General features: G+C 49.2%; 1 protein-coding gene across 1 annotated transcript in view; it reads left to right on the top strand.

Moving 5' to 3' along the window:
* Positions 1-19,393, top strand: part of SH3PXD2B (SH3 and PX domains 2B) — a 74,032-nt gene that overhangs the window by 45,411 nt on the left and 9,228 nt on the right. The window contains 4 exon segments of the mRNA XM_088521385.1: positions 2,802-2,893; positions 12,141-12,166; positions 12,754-12,789; positions 18,633-18,767. Of these exon segments, the coding sequence (XP_088377511.1) occupies positions 2,802-2,893; positions 12,141-12,166; positions 12,754-12,789; positions 18,633-18,767 (289 nt within the window).

Here is a 19,393-nt window from a genome sequence, read left to right as displayed (position 1 = left end):
TGAGGCTACGTCCTGTTCTGCTGACAGAACTCAGCTGTGTGGCAGCACTGGGAAAACGGGAAGCATGCACTATCCCACCGTAAAACCTTGTCCTTGTACTTCTGTGGCGAGGCGGCCTCCCGCTGAGTCTGCTTTCGTTCCGTGTGATGAGCGCTGGGGGCCCAGAGCCCTGCACATGCTGCGTGCAGGACGGCCTAGCTCTGCTCCAGGGAGAAGACAGAGAAACGGTGAAATGCTAGTCGTATTCCTTAGGTATGGAAGGTGCTCGGGTACCATAGTAGTGACTGTGGCCCAGGACTTAGCTTGGCAAAGTGGTACAAGGTGTGCTGGGAAGCAGTGGTCCCAGCAGCAAGGAGCTTGGGTGAAGCTCGGGGTGCTGCTTGGCTCCAGACAAGTGTGGTCGGCCCCTTGTTTTCTGAGTCACTCAAATATGCCAGCAACATGCAGACACGCACAGCCATAAATTGTATTTTAGAGTGGCTAAAGTCCCTGAGCGATAAGACGCTGTAGCTGTCTGCTTCAGAATGATGCCATTAATGGCATGAATATAATGAATCCATTTGACTTAACAACTGGAACATAATGGCTGCTGTTATATGACTCACGTAAAGAGCAACTCTCTCCTCCTCCCGTTAATGCGTTACCAAGTAATAAAATGCCTTCCCATGCCAGGCCTTCCCATTTCTGCTACTTAGCTCTAATGCTGCTGCTGAGATGGAAGGTGGATGTGGGACCAAACAGCCTTAGAAACCTGGAATAAGCAGAGAGGGAGAGGGAGCAGAGAAACTTCTCCTCGTGGGCATGTAGTGCCACAGGTTGCACTGCAGAGCCACTGCCAACTCTCCCTGGCGTATTTATTGCCGGAGATGCATTGTGCACGTGCTGTGGGAATCTACCCTCAGGCAAAAAAAATGCAAAACCTCTTCTAGCTTGCAGTGCATGGGCCTTACTTAGAATTGAGAGGTAAATGAAAATGTTGAAAAAAATTTCCTACAAAATACTGCATTGGAAAGGTTTTGCTTTTTCTTCTGGAAGTGGGAAAGTGATAGTAAGAATGACTGCTTTTGTCAGGCAGTGCTCTTGCAGGACGTGGAGAAGGGCTCCATTCTGGCTCCCTCCATACTGACAACCTGGGCAATTCAAAATAAGGTCCCAGAAAAGGAGCAAAATGGTCGAAGCTGGTAAGAGTAACCCATTCCAAGCTGAGTTTTTAAAGGACTCGTTATTCCATGAGACTGACTAGGCAGCGAGGAGAGGCAACAGAGGTCTAAAATTTTTCCCTATTGCTCCTGTTTGTTCTCTGTGTCCTACGTTTTCCCCGAATGAGGGAACTGCCTTTCTCCAGTATAGGATTTTGAGGAAGCCTTGATTTGATTGTAGATGAAAGAGTCGTGGTGGCGTGATGCTCTCCCCTTAGAAGCCTGGGCAGACCTCCAGAAAAAAGTCTTGCGAGAGACATCCATGGCCATATGTATTTTTCTATGTAGAAATGACATCCATGAAAACCTGGTCTGCTAGATAGCCGTTTGTGTCCCTGAAAGCCAGGGAGCAAGTAGCTTTTTTTCTCTGCCATTTCTCACATGATCTGGATTACTGTGGGCCCCTGATTAGTGGTGTGGCTGTCTGCTGTGTTGGCAGTGCCTGACTGTGCAGTGAATGGCTGGAAGGGCTTTTGGGGGCCCGCAATTAGGTCAGTGTGGAGCCACATCTGATATGTGTGGTAACCCCAGGGCTTTGCATTTGTGGCTTTGTTTCTGGTACAGAAATGAGCAGAGATTTGGCCATGCTTGTGTCACAAGACTGCTGTGACAGCAAGTAGAAGGGAGAAGGAATTATATAGGAAACTGGTCAAATATCTACTGCAGCCTGGCATGCAGAGCTGCAGCACTGGTTCCTGCTCCAAAATCTTCCTCCTTCTTTAACTTTCTGCAGTCACCTCTACCATGGTCTTTGTACTCCCCAATGCACTGAAATCAGAGCAGTGTACTCTGCACTGCTGTGTGCTCCCATGCCACTCTCCAGCACAGTCTGCCCTCCTCACCTACAGCCCGAATCGAAAGGCATTGCAATGGCCCTGTCCCAAAGCAAATACTGTTGTTTCAGGCATTGCCTTCCAACATCCCCAGGCCCTGCTGTGTAGTCGCTCTCACTCTAACCGTGTAAGTCTCACCTTCAAAGCCTGTCTTTTTGCAAAAGGCTTCCTTGAAGGGAAAGAGGAGGTGCAGAGGCAGCTTAGGACTCCTGCCATCAGCACAAGCCTCCTTCCAGCCTTTGCCCTGGCAAGCTGGTCCCCACTCTCTTGCCTCTCCTTCCTCCTCTCTCTGCCTCCTCCGAAGTCATCATTGCCCGATAGACAATTGCTGTGGTGTGACAGTCAGAACTGATGGGAGTGAGAAGGTGCTGTGTATGAAGTGCTTATCCTTTCTGGAGGAAAGAAAAACAGCTCTGTGCACACAGCGTGGCTGGGAGCAGTGGGAAGCAGAGCCCTGCTTTGCTTGGGCAGTGCTGGTCAGGATGGGCAGCCCCGGACTCCTGCGCTGCAAGGATGTGTCTGTCCAACAGACCAGAGCAGCCCTAGGTGGACCTGGGAAGCCTCTGCTTATTCCTCGAGTTGGTAGCTGGTGTCCAGCTGTGTGTGGCTTGCTCCAAGCTGGTGCGTGTTGTCCTCCATGGCTCTGTGCACCTTGTTTGCTGGGGCCTGGGCATGTGCCAAGTCTTTCAGCATTGTGACTTTGTCCCTTGTGATTTTGGTTCCTTGAGAGCTGTGCTTCGTGTCATCAGTGTCTCTGTTTCATCCACAGGCTCTGATCCAGCTACCTCCCTACATCTCTCAGTGTGAGGAGGTTCTTCAGTTCTTTGAGACAAGACCTGACGATTTGACTCCCCCCAAAGAGTAAGTTGATTGGGCAGCAGCTCCTCTGAACTACTGCTGGGGCAGCAAAGAAAAGCAAACCGCTTTGGGGTGCCCGGCCTCTGTGAGCGAGTCTGGCGTCCATAGTCAGATCCCTTCACAACTCACGGGTCTGGGATGTGGATGCTTCCAAGATATCCTTGGAGAGGGGGCTGTGCAATTTCACCTGGACACGTCTTGCTCAACTGACTCCAGGCTTAGTCTTCTCCAGTGGGGAAGTGGAAGTGCTTCTCCAGAATCCCATGTAAGGTTGGTTTCTCCCCTGAGCCTGCCACAGTCCTGTACGTACTGCTACTAAAAACATGGTCAGTCTGAAAAGCCTCGTTTCACATGGGAACTGCTAAGTTAGAATTGACTTCAGTTCCTAACAGCCTCTGCCTCGTTTGAAGGGCTCCTTCCCTTAGCCAGTTCTGTGAGCCATCCATAACATACTCCTGACTCTTGCTTTCCATTCAAAACAAGGAACGTTTGCAAGGAATCTCGCGTGCCTTACACAACCCTGTGTGGTTATAAGTCTTGTGACTATGAGCTGCTTTGGACAGGAGCCACCCATCTCTTCTTAATCACCAGCAGCATAAATCTGACCCACGCCTCTGCCTCCTGCTATGCTGCTCTCTGTTCTTATGCTGCATGTGACACGATGTGCAGCTCTACCAAAGGTTGAGCAATGGAAGAGGCTTGATTAATTGTGCAAGGGAAGGCAGTAAATTGATTTGACATCATTCTGTATTGGAAGGGTGTGTGGAAGTAGATAACGGGATTTTGTTGTTGTTCTCTGAGAATGAACGCTGAGTCTTTAAGGTCTCCAGATAAGTGCTTTGCTTGTGTGGATGATATCATTTCCCTGGATTTTAATTTTTTTTTTATGCACCCACTTAATTCCCCTCTGCCCCCCTCCCCATTTTGCTCTTCTGGCTCCCATTTCCCCTCACTTGGCCTGTCGTCCTTCCTTGCACAGAGAGCAGTCGCTTGATGAAATTGCTCCGCGGGCCCCGGAGCCCATTAACTAATCACGAGCTGTCGGCTGGCGTCCTCATCCATCCTGCTCTGGCCAGCGCCTGCCACTTAACCTGCCACCCTGCCCGTGTCTGTCAGCTAAGGCAGCAGCCACCAGGAGAAGGATGAGCGTGCAAGGACGTTGGATGGGGATATGCTGCAGTGTTAGCAGCCCCTGGGTGCCCCCTTTCAGTCTTGCGCCCGTTTTTATGGGTACTTTGATCCTGTAGACCAAGCCAGGTGCTGGCCTGAAACCAGGCAAGGCGAAGGCTGTAGCCAGAACGAGGAGCGAATTTAGGTGTGGAGCCCCCCGGACACCCTAGGGCCACCCCATGAATGGTGCACGCGCCGCGCTCGCCTGTGCGCGGAGCTGTTGCTGCTAGTGGGCTGCGCATGTCCACATTGCCGCCTTGCTCTGTGCACTGTGTCTCCCCCGCAGCGCACGGAGGACGGAGAAAAGAGGCAGCGGCCCAAAGCATCGTCCCGAGGAGCGTGTCTGTCGCTGGGGCTGTGCTCGGGTACCTCCTGCAGCATCCTGTGCGCTGCCGAGCAGCTCCGGGGTGCGCGCGGAGCGCGCGGTGGTCGCTCTGTGTTTGGGAGCGTGGGCCGGGCTGGCCAGGCGAACCAGGGATACAACACTGAATCCGAGAGAGGGTCGAGCTGCCTCCATCTGCTGGCCCCTCTCCTGGCAGGAGAGGCGGGTGTGCAGGAATTAGCAGGTGACTTTTGTCCATTTGTCCCCGGCAGCAAAACGCCAGTGTCTCAAGGACGTCTCTGTTGTGTTCCGTATTCCAGCCTGAATGCTCCAGGGGTATTTATTAGCTACAATTCAAAATGCTAATTAATAAAAGTCCTTGACTCTCTCCTCTGGAGAGATTGGTGGGAGCCACTTCCCCAGCCCTGCGTGCTGTCACGCTGCCAGCTTAGCAATAGTGATATGAGGGCTGTGATAGACGGCTGCGCTTGGTCAGACGCGATGGCATGTCTGGGGTTTGGCCGGATGTCATCATTCATAAAGCAGATAAATACTTTTCTCCGGGAATTTGAAAAGGAGCCAGGCCACGAGCAGAGGAAAAAAAAGGAAAGAAAAAAAGGCAGCTTTTTATGCTGGGTGGCAATGAAGGAAGGGAAAAAAAGACCAGTCAGCAGCATGCTTGTTGCCAAGCCAAGCAGTTGTTCCCAGGGCTGACAGGCTTCCTGCTCCCCCTGTCCCCATGTCCCACAGTGGGATGAGAGCCACAGCTCCGGCCTGTCCTGGTTCCTAGCAGCTCCTGGGATAGCAGCAACTGCTCCGTGCTGAAGGGCTGTGCTGTACGTCCCGTCTGTTTTCTTTTCCTGGTGGCGTGGGTGGAGAATCCACTCAACTGGCATCGCACAGGGACCCGAAACCGGAGTCAGGAGCTGTGGTTAACTGCGCTCCATGCAGCTCGGGGTTTAACTGCAAAGGGTGAATTTAGCTCTTGGATTTTGGCAGCACTGGAGAATGGAAGGAGGAGGCTGGACAGCCCACGCGGCTCCCTGTGCTCCTCTGCTCGCTGCTTCCCTTGCCCCAATTCTGGGCTTTCCTTGTTCTCTCCCACAACTCAGTTTTCTTTGGTGCCCATCTGCCGGTGTCAACAACACCAACAAAAACAAGTCACAGCTGCTTTCCAGCCCTCTAAGCTGCATATTCAGAGCTTGCTTCAATCTCTGGCCTGTTCTGCAACCCCCTGCTCTCCTCCTGGCACACGCAAAGGGAGATTGAAAGGGTCTGATGGGAGAGGGAAAGAGTGAAAAGCAGCCTTTGTGCATCCTTCTTGTGCCGTTGCTTCCAGTTGGGCAGCAGATCAAAGCCGGCAGCGGAGCGGAGACAGGAGTCCAGCCGCCCAGGGATGCGACTGGGGCCCTGCTCCATCCCCTCCACACGCTCACCAGCTTTCCTTCTGGAGGGACCACTTGGGAACGGAGTGTGGACTGAGGTTATGGTGTTTCTGCTGGCTGGTGGCTTTTGCGAGGTGGATTGCTATCTGAGAAGTTCAAGGCTGAGATAACTAAACTCATTTCACCTCAGAGGACTGCCCGGTGTTGTGCAGGAGCGGGGTCATATTCCCAAGGGATTAGTTAAATTTGGGAAAAGGTGATTCCTCAGAGCACTTGGAGATAGAAGAGAAATGGTTATGAAAAGAGAAATCCTCCTGAAACTTTGCAATCTGTGAACGTGGGATGTGTCTCCCCAGTGTTGGATTAGATCCCTGTGAGAACAATAGAGTGCAAAGGAGAGAAGTGATCAAATTCCTGCATCTCAGCAGATCAGACCAGCAGCAGGATGCTCGGCCGTTGAGGTGGGAAGTTGCTACGTGTACTGCTTCTCCCCCTACCCGCTCCAATCCCGTTTTCAATTTAAAAGCAGTTTTTAGCTGCTGCAGTAGGGCTGGGGAGGTTTGGACTCTCGGGCACGAAGCCATTGCTGAGTCAAAGCATTCAGCCACAAACTCTCTTGGCCAGCTGAACTTCGTCTCTCCAGCGTGCAAGAGCCCAGGTTAATTCTGTAGTGAAGCTGGAGGGTTATTGAATATTTTTTTGGGCTAGACAAGCAGGGAACAAGGGAGAAGGACTAGTTGTCCAGAGACTTCCCAGAGCCCACACAGCTGCCTGTCTTGTACACTGTAGGTACACCTAGTTGTGGGAGAGACATCTTTCTTTAAGGGGCTGTTTTCTTTTTAGTAGCTAAGCATCCCTTTATAAAGAAGATGCTTAATGCTGTGGTTTTAATATTTTATGCATGCCTGTTTTTTGTTTGTTTGCTTTTGCTTGCTTGTTTTTCCAGTGAAGGCACAGAGCAAATTTAATATCTGGTGTCACTCTTAAAAAGATGTCCTTGTACATCTCTCCTTTCTCCCTCTCAGGGCCCTGTGGTTTCACAGTTTGCAAGCTCCTAGATTCAGGAGATACTGTCCTCTTTAGAAGATGCAAATTCCTCTTTTCCTTGTGCAAGGTAACTTTTTCCTTATGTGTCTGTCTTCAGCAGGTCTTTTGAAAAGGGAGAGCAGGGCTGATGGGTGCCTTGTGCTCCTTGGCCATTGAAAGGATGCCTTTGCCACCAAGTAACAGAAGATGGACAGATTAGTTTCCAATCCCAACAAAAGCTGTTTCACTCCACTTTTCATACACCTGGCATGAGGAGCGACCTTTCTTCCATTCCTTGTTCCAGTTTATTTGAGAAAGTTGCATCTTCCCCTTCGCCCACATGCCTGACTTGCTGGCTCCCCACTCTGGGCAAACACATCCTTGGCAAATTCCACTTGCAGTAGGGCTACTACGAGCACCCGGAGGCTGGGACAGCTTTTAAAAATGATTTTCTTCCTTCCCTTTGTGTAAATGTGGGCACCCTCTGAGCTCACATCCTCAGCTTGTGTTCCTGGTGCTTCTCCCAAACAGTCCTTGGCAAAAGAGAGGATTTTGGAGTGTTTCACCCAGCTCTGCTGTTCTGAGTGTTTGGGTTGCTGGGCTGGGGGACCATGTGTAGAGGGAGCAACCTTGTTAATCCATAAGGAAGCTGCTGTTGGAGGGAGGATCCGCTGGAGAACTGGGCCAAAATGAGAATCAGGCCTGATGTGATCTGATTGCGTGTGCTTGTCTTCCATGTGGTGGGACTGAAAGGTTCTACCTGGGGCTGTGGTACTGGCAGATAAAGCTAGGGTTTGAGTTTCATCCAAAGCAGCAGAAAAGATTGCTAGACAGATGTGTGTTTCGACCATTGCAACAGGGAACAAATCTCTTCCTTTACCTTATTCCAGTGAATTTGTAGTGCAAAGTCACAGCCAGTGCAAAAGCTTTCCTTGCCCTTCTCTATGTTTGGGAGATAATATCGGCACAAAATCCCAGCCTTGGTGGCAGGGGATTTTCTGGAAATGGTCCAGCTCAGGTCCCTGCTACAGGATGGAGTGACTGCCCCATGGAGGAAACCATTCCGGTAGCTTTGCTGATAAAGTAGAGATCCTTGCATTGATAGTGCTGGTTTGGATAAGGACTCTTGTTGGCTTGTGGTTTTTGAGCTGCATCTCTGGTATTCAGACAAATTATAGCTTGTATAATGAATTGTTTGTTTTGCAGTTCTGCTGGAGCCTACGTGCAGAGTCACCAGCAGCTTAGACTAGATCTCAGCTCCAAAATACTGGCCTCCCTGGCTCTCAGTTGAGAACTATCTTTCCTAGACAACCGCAGAGATAAATATCTGATACCACTGTGCAAAGATACAAAGCTCAAGTAAAACTGTGTAAAGCTCAAGCGAGGACTCTTGGAGTCGATAGGATATTTGATTTTCTATCTAAACAGGGTAGCCTTTTGAGCCCAAAGGGTTGAGCTTGAACAGCTCTCCGGTGTTAGATACAGGGGCAAGCACACAAGGCACACAGGTGCTCTACTCAGTGTGCTGTGAAACACTGGGTTTAACCCAGCAGCTCTCCTAAGCAAGAGCTGTGTTGTAACCCAGATCTCTGTCTTGCCATCTGCAAGCCTGATGAATACCTATGAAATCAGCTACCTCCTGCTAGCTGTTTTGATGGCATTACTGCATTAAAGAAGGATTAGTTATTTATTTTTTACAAGGAGCTTCTTTTTTTTTTTCTTGAAGGAAAGGTTTTCTTGGAATAGTGACTGTCTGTTGTGTTTTGCATGCTAACTGCTAGTCCTGTGGCTTTGCAGCAGCTAACACTGTGCTGCTCGTACTCATGCACTGCAGTATCTCTCCTGCTCTGTGACCTCCCTGTGGAGGGGCCACGGGGCAGCATTTTTGGTGTGTGACGTCTCAGACTTTTATGCTGTGTGTCAGCCAGGCACCTGCTTCCTGGCAGGGCAGCTTTCTCCTACAAGTCCTGCTAGAAGGTGGGCTTTGCCACCTCCCTGGATCCTGGTGTAGTGGCCGTAACCAACGTGGATATCTGGGAGACTTTAAACTGAGGCAAGCCTGTGACAGCGCTTCTCTAGACATGCTCAAAGTCCTTGGATTTTCTTTGGTTTTATAATATTTTAATATTTCTTAATGTGCTCATCCTGCAGTTTGCCCATATATTGTTAAGAACAGCCTCCTCCTGCTTGTTTTGGGCTTGTCACCTTAGGCGCTAGTGCTGCAGCCTTGTGCTCCTTCCCGTTACTGGATCTGGGGAGGTACTGTGTGATACACAGAATAAGATGTTTGAGAAACCCAACTTGTTTTTAATGTTCTTCTTTTAGGGAAAAAACATCCAAAAAGTTCTCTACCTAGGAGTTATTTTCATCTGGATTACTAGAGGCCTGAAGGAAACTGAACCCATGACACCCAACTAATACCATGCGTAGTGGTGCCCTGTGGTGGATGAACCTTGGTTCATCAGTGCAGTCTGGTCACCGTGCGGATGGGAGAGAAATTAGTTTCCCAGCAGAAAGCAGATGGGCCTTTCCTTTTCCTTTGACTACAGCGCCTGGTTTCAGGAGGTTCTGCATGCAGAGCCTTTCCCTGGTCCATGGGGAACTGAGGAGGCAGGAGACACTGCCGGGAGTTTATTGCTGTTTCCTGTCTTGTCTGGGCTCTCGTCCCCTCTGAGGTGGTGGGCTGGAGCTGCTGGTGTCCAGACCTGCAGTGCTCTGTATTCCTGCCAAGAACATCCCAGCAGCAAAGTGAAATTGCAGCTCCTTCCTTGCCCCCTCACCCAGACAGCACAGCCGGTAGAAGGAAACAGGGGGATGAGTTACATTAATACATTTCGCAGCTGGCAAGGGGAAAAATTACAGTTCTTTCCATCAGAATCCTCCCGTCAGGGAGGGCTTGCATTGCCCACCTGCTTTTCTCCGTCGTGATTATCTGGACTGACTTTTCTTCCCTTTGTACTTGCGCCATCAGCAATTACTGCTCCTTGGCAGCAGGCTGCTGCAGGTGGATGCAGGGCGAAGCAGTGTGGATGGACAGAGGGCCAGCTGGAGCAGGACCAAGTTTATCAGGGCTTATTGATAAACCCTGATTTAGCTCTGCAATTTTACCTTTTTGGGAGACATCTTTGGGACACCCTGTCCCGTGGATTCCTCTGTCCTCTGCACTGAGGACATCACACTCAGGTGGTCTCTGCACAATTCCCTGGTCTGCCCTTAATGAGTAAGTCTTCAATATCTAGGTGCAATCTCCCATTTGCTTCTGGTCTTTACATTTCTTTTAATTATATTTACAGCTCTGTAATCAAGGTCTAGAGGTTTATGAAGGGAAAGGGGGACAGGGAGCATAAGGCACTGCTAGTAAAAGCAGTTAACTCTTCAGAGGGCTAAAGAAGTTCTGTGGGATATTAGTGGGACTAGGCAGTGAGCTTGCCATGCAGGTTGTGTGAACAGCCAGGTAAGGTTGTCTCTTACTAGGGGCACCGTATGTGGAAGCGGGAGCAGCTCCTTCTCCAGCTTGTCTCTGCAGCCCGAGGTGGAGTGTTGAGGTAAACGCTGCCTGCTGGGCAGGCAACCGGGATATGGAAGGCCAGGAGATGGGCAGATAGAGTCCCTCATTGTGGCTTCAGGCCACAGCACCAGGCAGTCCTGCCATATTTGTTAGTTTGGTGGGTTTTCCCTGTCCATGGCTCCCTCTTTGCATGGTCCTGCTGATCCTTCCATGCCTCGGCTGTACAGGGAGTGCTGGAGCTGCAGCATCAGCTCTGCCAGCACCCAGCAGACCGGGAACGTGTTGCTGGGATGAACTGGTGTCCCCAAAGGCAGCAGAGGCCCTGCATGACCCCATTGCTCTGAGGAATGAAATGTCTGCAGCAATTATGTTCTAAGGAAGCAGATAAGCTTGAAAGAGAACAAAGTGGAACCCAGTTTTGGCTTGTTTTCTTGCTAAGCATGGAGGGATTTTGTTGCTTGGCCTGAAAAAAAATGGAAGGGGGTGAGAATTATCTTGCAAGTGGAGCTCATTGGAAAAGGAGGGCTCCGTCTGTGCGCAGCAGCTCTTGGACTAATGCAGCCACTTTTCCTAGCAGAGATCAGGCAGCTCCTGCCTTGAGGAAGGTCCCTGTATCACCAGCTGAAATATGGTCCTCCTTGGAAGCTCTACTACCTACTCTGTGCTACATACTCTTGCTTCGGGTGACAAAGATTGACATGTGTATCCTGATACAAGAGTATCTCGCCTTGGCTGGATGGTCTGGTTCTATCACACATGTAAGTTTGGGGAGTAAGGAAAACAGCAGTTCCTCAATGAGCGAAGAGGGATCCAACTGTGGTAGCCTTTCAAGGCTGCTGAGGCTACTTCTGTAAATGTGTTGAGAGAACCTTTTCAGAAACATGGGCAGCTGGTACAATGTTGGTGCATTTGTTTCAGATTCAGGCTGGTTGGGTGTCTTGGCTTATAGGCAGCATTCTTGAATTTTTTTAAGGGTTTTCTTGGCCCATGTTTTTTCCTGGGTTTTTTGTTTGCTTTTTTAATCTGGAAATGTCCCAGATTTCATTTTACTTAGAAAAGGCTGTGCTTGTGCCCTGGGTTTGAGGCCACCAGAGAAGGGAAACGGAACCTGTGGTGACTAACCCATCTCAGCAGCCATCATGCTCATCCTGTCCTTAGCAAGACGGACTTATGCTGAAGTTGCCTCATTTGCACCTCATAACTGCCAATGTCTCCTGCTTCCTCTGTCCTGAAGGTCATCTTTTCTGCTGCACAACCCTGGTGCTCGTCCTCTCTACAACACTCTCCATTTGGTTTTTCTGTTTTGGGGTATAAATGCTTGCCCCTTCCTCCACTTCTCTCCCATCCCAGAACTGTCCCTGAGGGGTCACGGGAAGCAGAGAAGCTCTTCATTAGTCTTCAAAGTGTCAGACATTTCTGAGGTGGTTTTGATCTGTGATGACAGTTTTGGGGTTTGGAGCTTCCCTCACTACTGAGTCTTGTGTCAGATCACCCCTCTCTGCCTGTCTTTTCCAACTGGCCCAGTGTGTTGTGGATGTCGGACCAAGCCGCAGTTGCCAGACCAAGAATGGAGCCTCAGCCTATGAAAGACAAAGCCTTAAATTGCTAAATGGAAGCCAGGGAGATGGGCTATTGGTAGGGCTGGTGATAACCTCATGTCACCCATGGGAAAATTAACTTGCGTGAGGAAGGTCACATGTGGAAGCGTCACAATGGAAGCTGGATGTGCTTTCCTGGGAGCCTTGCTGACCACTGCACCACGTTGCCTTGGCCATTCATGTGCAACCCAAGTTCCCCTCTTCCCTCTGCTGATCTTTTTTTTTTCCTTTTCTTTTTCAGAGAACCCATTGGAAAGAAGAAGTCTGGTAAGGGCTCTTTTTTTTTTGCTTCTGTTGATTTATCAGCTCCTCTCTTTTGCTCATGGCCTCGGTGGCCGCTGCTGGAGCGGGTGCAGGAACCTGGCCCGGGAGGACCCAGCTGCACGTCGCTGCTGTGCTCCCCGTTGGGGCGAGAGCCATAGGCCCTGCAGCATCAGGATATGGTGTCCTGTGGGGCTCACACTGCGTTTCTAGGGATTTACTCCCTCTTAGTAATGTCTCCTTCCAAACAGGGCCCAAGGGAGGGAACAAGAACAAGCAGGAGGGCACCTTCCTCTCACTGCCTTTCCGGGTTTCATTGCAGCCTCTTGGGTGTCTCAGCCCGAATTTGCAAAGCCAGCGTTTCTCCCCTGCTCGTGGGGAGGGGATATTGCTGAAGAGAGAAGAAGCTGGGGCTTTTTGCTGGTTCTTGTGGCCCTGCAGGAGCAGGGCGTCCCAGGAGGGGAGGGAAGGCAGCATGCAGCTCGCCAAGCTGTTCATTTGTTAATCTAATTGTTCTGGCGTTGCTGGCTCCTCTGTGTTTGTCTCCATCCCCTCCTCATGCTTTCTCTCCCATCGTTTTGTTCCTTCATCAGGGTTTATCCAGAGAACGGCTTCTTTCCTTCAGAGAGGTAGTAACGGCAGCGCGCTACCTGGGCCTTGCTCTTGCTTTGCTTTTCACCTGGGTGACACCTGCTCTTTCTGGGCGGGCGAAATCCCTTGCAAGAAGCTGTCACATCTCCTGTAGCTTTCCTTGGTTGCTGGTGGATGCAGGGAAGTAGTGCTGAGCTGAGAGAAGGTATGGTGGGCTTTGGGACTGCTGCTTGGCTGAGGGTTGTGAGCCAGCTCCTTGCTCCCTGTTAGTTCAGCTCAGCTCTGAACTTGGGGAGTATTTTACAGGTCCCAGGCAAAGGGCAGGACTTGGTCTTTAGCCAGAAATTGGAGGCTGCAAAATTTCATGTTACCCTGAAGACTGGAGGAAGGTCTGACTTGTGTGATGAATAGCATGAAGCCGAGAGTGTCCCGATTGTGTGATACTTTCTGCTTTATGATCATAGCATGGCTGTACATTTTGGGTGGCACGTCTGGGATACACTATCTGCACTACTGAAAACAAGGCCACATATCTCTGCAAGATCCCTTAGCTGGTGAGTTTAAAGGTTCCCAAATCTGAGGTTCCCAAAAACATGAGAGAGGAAAAGAACCTTCAATCTATGGATTAGGCAAGGTGTCCTTCAGGTACTGAATTTGCAGAAAGTATAAAATACAGTGAGGGCCTTTGGGAAGGAGGGAAAACTGCATAAGAAAAGTACTTGTGGATGAGTGGAGTCATCTCATACAGAAAAAAGGTACAGAGGAGACTTGGAGATTTAATGCTACTTTTCTTCCTTCTCTATTTGATTGGAAGAACATATCTCCTTCAGGAACTTATGGTGTTCCAGCCTCTGAAGTGAGATTAGTTCTGGGATGAGCATGAGAAGCTCACATATTTTCTAGTGGAGCAGTGGCTCCTGGTTTTGCTCCGTTTTCATGGGCATGTAACAACTGGGTGATCTCCTGATTGGCTAGCAGGGATGCTTAAGTCTGGTCAGACTTAACCTGAGTCTAACTAGCAGTATGGTTAAAACCCTTCGACAGCACTTTCTGCCCAAGGTTTGTCTGCTGCAAGAAGTGTCTGTCAAAACAAGATCTTGTAGTTACAGTTTTATAGCTCTCAGGAGCCATATGCAGGCTTGGACAATGGGTTTTGTATTAGCTTTCTTGTGCTGAAATGGTGGGGCTTGAAACAGCTTTCTCATGTGAGTTTTTTAAAGGTTTTGCTTCAAGTTGAGCTGCTTGTTTCAGTGCAAACATGCTTGGAAGTAGAGAGAAGTGTATGAAGCAACAAAAGCAGGCTGCGATTTTTTTTTTCTTTCTTTCTTCTCTCTTTCGATAAAACTGAGGTTAAAAAAAAAAGTTATGATCTCCATTGTCTTGAAAGCTTCTCTTGTGTGATGGCTCAGTACGAACATTTGGTGAATAAGGTGCTATATTTCCTTATGAGAGCAGAATATCTTTAGATCTCTTTGAATCCAGTCCACTTGCATTAGGCGAGAGCAAAGGAGAGCTTTCTAGGGTTGAGAAGAGGGAGAAAGTTTTGCTGCATAAATGAATTCTTCAAGTGAAGAATTCACCTTAAGAACCCTGTCCGTTAGAGAGAGAGGAATTTTTGTGCCTTTTGTGCATGCAGCATCACTCTGTCCTCCTGCCTCCCATATTCCCCTTAGCCAAGCGGGTTTATGCTGCCTTTTGTCGCCTAATTCTATTAGGACAGCAGGTTTATAAGTGACGCAGTTAAATTGCTGAGATGAAGGAGAAAATGCTCTTTGGGAAGCTGTTTGCTTAGCATCATTAGGAGGGAGGGAACACGGAGAGTTTCTTGGGCAACTTCCAAGACAGAGCCTGGCTCTGGCAGGGCAGGATACAGTGTTTTGCCTGTGGCACCATAATTCCCTTTTTTGGCTCCTAGCTTATGTGTAGTAGCCATCAGGGAAAGATACTTGTGTGCAGTAACATTACAAACGGCTGATGCTTTGTGCCAGGTGTGTTCAGAGACTCCTCTCACTGTCTTGCATTCTCTGGCAGCAGAAACAAACTTTGGTTCTGTGCCCATCATTTTGAATCTTTTTCTACCTTGAAGAAGTCCCTGATTATCCGTTGGTTTCTCAAGCCAGGCCTGCTCTGAGGTAGGAAATATGCAGCAAGACACAAAGGAGGCTCTTTTAATGTATGATCTCCCCGAGGAGGGGAGCTAGCTAGCGAGCAATAATAGCTAGATTTGTTTCCCAATTGCTGTTTTCTCCCAGCCTTGCCAGAAAAGGGGGTGAGCTGTTCTTTAGAATAGCACTGGAAAGAACAAACGTTCCTGAGCTTTTGGCAGGAGCAAGCACAGTTTAGAAATGGACTGTGAGCAAACATGGGGATGTTAAGTGCTAAGTGGGTTAAAGTGTTGCCTGTCCTGAGCCCTCCTTGCTGACCAGGAGGATTCAAGTGACGTTTGTTGTAGTGAGGAGGGCCCAAAGCAGGGACATGGCCAGTATGAGTCAGGGAACACTGGAGATAAAATCTGCTTCCTACTGATATTTGTAATCCTGCAAAGTCCCTGAGCCTGCGGCCTGGGTCCAAGCCCTCCTGTGCTTGGCTCTGTACAACCTGCAGCTTGCTGGGAGAGTGGATTATAGGACTTCGGGACTCTGAAGTCTAACCTGGCCACTGATTTAGGTACCTCCAAAAGTAATCATCATATCAAGCCTCCAGACTGGCTTGAGTTTTTCCATTTGCTCTCCCTTTTGCAGTTCAACAGAAAGCACTAATTGACAGATGGAGGTTCAGAGTGTTCACTGCAGCACTGCCATAGTGCATGAGAACCCAAAATTATCCTACAGTTTATATTTGGGTTGAACTGCTCAAGCAGGCTGGTGGAGGGGCTCCAACACCCCCTCGCCAAACTTATTTTAGATGAATCCTTGAGTGGCCTTATCCATTTTGCTGTGTTATATAATGTGCACTGAGACCCGCAAAACCAGTAGGCAGCCTAGAAAGAGACAAGCAAGGCCAAGCACAGCACTCGTATCCTAGGACAGCTGTAGGAGAACTTTTTATAAACTCCATGGATGAGTGGTATTTCCATTTGGTTTTTCTTTCCCAGCTCTGACAAAATCCCTGAAGAGGAGAGGGCTTGGAAAGAGTTCAGCCCAGCACCTCTGCCAACGTCACATGAGAGGCTGGGGACAGTGCTCAGCCAGGCAGCAAAGCTGGGGGCACCTGCACCTCACCTTGCTCTTTGCTGCAGTGACAGGGTCAGCCCTGCAAGTCCATCCAAGGACGTCAGTGGTGACTTGACTCAATGAGCAACCCTTCTTTAGGCCACATGTTAGTATCAGTCTCACAAATGTGTGGGGTGATGTTCAGGATCCACAGTCCTCGTGTTGCTGGCTACAGCCGCTGTGCAAAACGGCTCTCTCTTGTGGGCCACATACTGTCCCTGACACATCTGCTCCTCGCCAGCCACAGCACTTCGGGTGCGCTCATCTTAGATGGTAGAGTTTATGCCACTGTTATTTTTAAGAGACTGACTCTGTCCATGAATAGACTGCTTTATTGTTAACTCGGCATTTTATTTTTGTGGTTGAGGATGATTACACCAGGTGAAGTCACTCCTGAAATTAACTCCTACTTCTTCCTCCAAGTTCGTTTTACTACTGCTCTTGCTGGTTTAAAAGGTGTGTTGGAAGGTCCAGAATTGCATGCTAAAACTACAAATAGCCTCAGACCAATGGGCATAATTATAGCTAGGAGGAACTATAGCTAGAGAAAGAAATGTACTTCTCTCTTCCTGTCACTGGTATTCTTCTCTCAGTGGCTCGGTAGATGGTCTGATCATTTTAAAACACAAACCTTTAATTGAACTAGTATAACAGATAGTGCCCAAATTGCTAGCATCCGCCATTCACATTAAAGGGCTATTTTAATTCTGCCTGGCATCCCACCTTTGCGTTTTGGTGGAGAAAGCTTTCATTACTGGTAACAGAACCTCTGCATTTGACCAAATCACCTGCAGCTATGCAGAGAACTCTTTATATAGACAGTTCACCTCCTGTTTCTTTAAATAAGACTGTCCTGAAAAATACATCATTCATTTAAACCTTTGTTGTGGTCTTTCCTTCTTAGAACCAGTTTGAAATGACCTTGGACATAGGAACATAACTGCCAGAGAGCAGAGCATCCTAGCATTGCTGAAGACCTGATAGATCTTGTCCATCTCTACTAACCCCTCGTTGTGGTCATGGCAGGATTGTTCCCTGCAATAGGTTTCCCCCATAGAAAAGATCTTTTGGCAGGTTAAGACCACTCGTGTGGTGAGGCAGCCATTGCGTTGTGTCCTCTTGCAGCGTAGCAGCACTTGTGTGTAGGAAGTGTTTCCTGATGATCCGGCCTGTGATTCTGTTGTATCACTTGTGCTGTAACAATTAATGCTACCCTATTTCCAAAGTACTTGGCAAATTTTAATTAATTCTTACTACTCCTGAGAGAACTGGGTAATGTAATAGCATCGTCGTCTCGCAAGTTTTGAAGCTGCCAGGCAAAGTGTTGGGTCAGAGGTTAAAGCCAAGGCTTGGAGTGAATCAGGAGTAACGTTCAGGAAATTTTGACATCTTTTTGCCCTCCAGAAGCTTTTGTAGGCAGGTGGGGCAAGCGCTGCTTGTGCTCTGAGCTGTCCAGATGCCTTGTGGCTATTTTAGCATAAGGCTGCTCAGTGGGGCTGAAGAGTTTGGACTGAGAGCTGCTCAATCCTGAGCACATGTGGCATGTGCTCACATGGGCCTGCAAAGCACTGTGATGCTGCAATCTTCCTGCATATAAGTGCAGACTTCTGAGGGTAGCTGTGGTCAGTGTATAGGGACAAACTTAGATGGAGATGTATTTGACCTAAGGTCTCTGTTCTAGAACTGCCATTGTAAGGAATGCCAAGCAAATGGGATAGATCTGTACCCAGAGCACTCTTCTAAATAAATTGTGCTTGGAAAAATAAATTAGCATCACCCTGCTGTTCTTCACCCTGTCTTGTCCTGTCACTGGCAGAGGATGGATACTGCATCCACGAGTGGCAGGTCCCCTTGCCTTAGCCTGTAGTGCCACCTCGAGCCTCGCTGAGCACTGCACCAGGAGAGCCCTAGTGCTGGCATCTCCCTTGTTCAGGAGCTCTCAGACCTGAATGGTTTACTTATTTTTTTTGCCTTAGTGATTGTTTTGCTGCCAATGTATCCTGTCTGTTTGCTCCTTGTCCCCTCTCTGTTTTTTTTTTTTTTCCCTCAGCTGGTTACTTTTCTGATGTAAAATTGGGAACCTCTGTGAGAGAAGCAGCAGAAAGAGCTGAGCAGTTAGTGGGCCAAATATCTGGGAGAACAAGGTGCATCAACAAGATGTGAGAAGGTGGCTGAAATATTTAAGAGCAGTTTTGATGGAGGCTGCTGCTTTGACCTGCACATGCCCATCCACCTGTGGTGTCCAAACTCCAGCCATGACTGGTGAAGTCTGCTGCAGATCATGTGTATTGAGCAGAGGCTTAAGCAGTGCAGTGGGGCAGCTCTTTGTCTGGTGTCTATCCATGTGAGTCTGCCCCAAGCTGCCGGCAGCGGGGACCAGGCTGCACTTTGCATCTTTGGTGGTGGTGGGAATGCTTGGACATCTCTGTGAGCAGAAGGTGGGCAGCAAGTTGGAGATCTCACCTGGCTGCACTGATCTCACCTGGCTGCTTGGTTGGTCTCTCTCCTCCTCACTCTGCCCAAGTCTGTGGCTCACATATCTCACGCTGGGTCCCCAGGGTGTCCTGGAGCTGCTTGCAAGTCAGCAGGTGCTAGGAAGCAGTGACCAACGCTCTCGTGAGCTGGTGGTGACCCTGGCGCGCGGGTCGGTTCTTGTTCCCCCTGTGCAGGAGCTGATTCTGCATCGGTCGATCCCTTGGTGCTGGAGCAGTATGTCGTGGTGGCGGACTACCAGAAGCAGGAGAGCTCCGAGATCAGCTTGTGCGTGGGCCAGGTGGTGGATATCATTGAGAAGAACGAATCAGGTACAGAGACTCTGGCTTGGCAAAGGGCTTTGAATCTACGCTGTGTTGCAGAGCAGGAATGGGAATAGCAATCCTGGATTGTCAGCATCGAGTTAATAAGAACTTAATCAAAACAGTGTCCAGGCACCTCAATGGGATGTCCTTGGATGGTCATCTTAGACGGGTCACGGAAGCTTCTGTATGAATTGGACAAGCCTTAGGGACTGTCACTAAAGGAAGGCTGTGATCATCCAGCGTGCTGAGCACCAGGCGCTGCCCACCTTCTGCAGTTTCACCTCATGCTGCTTCTTACTGAGAAACTTGGCCAGTGGATCCTGGGCACAAAAGCCATTCCCATAATTGTCAGGCTTGTTTTATTGTCAGCTGGCCATGGTTGTGCAGCAGCTCCATGAAAGCGACAGTCGTGCATTTGTAATTCTGGCCTCCTCCAACGAAGAGCACAGCGAAGCACTCGGCCACGGTGGGGGCGACGTCGGCCGAGCTGCTGGCATGCTTAAAACTTAGGCTCCATCTTAACTGCTGCCAAGGGTTCACATCACATCATGGGTCCAACTTTCTGAGCCTTTTGGAAAGGGGAATTTATTCACTGAAATTAATAGGAGTTGCCTAGTAGATTTAAAAATAGA

Source organism: Tinamus guttatus, unplaced genomic scaffold, assembly GCF_059628265.1.
Source record: "Tinamus guttatus ecotype Peru unplaced genomic scaffold, ASM5962826v1 Tinamus_guttatus_pri_ptg000007l, whole genome shotgun sequence".
NCBI classification, from domain to species: Eukaryota; Metazoa; Chordata; class Aves; order Tinamiformes; family Tinamidae; genus Tinamus; species Tinamus guttatus.
This window is presented reverse-complemented; position numbering and strand designations above follow the sequence as displayed.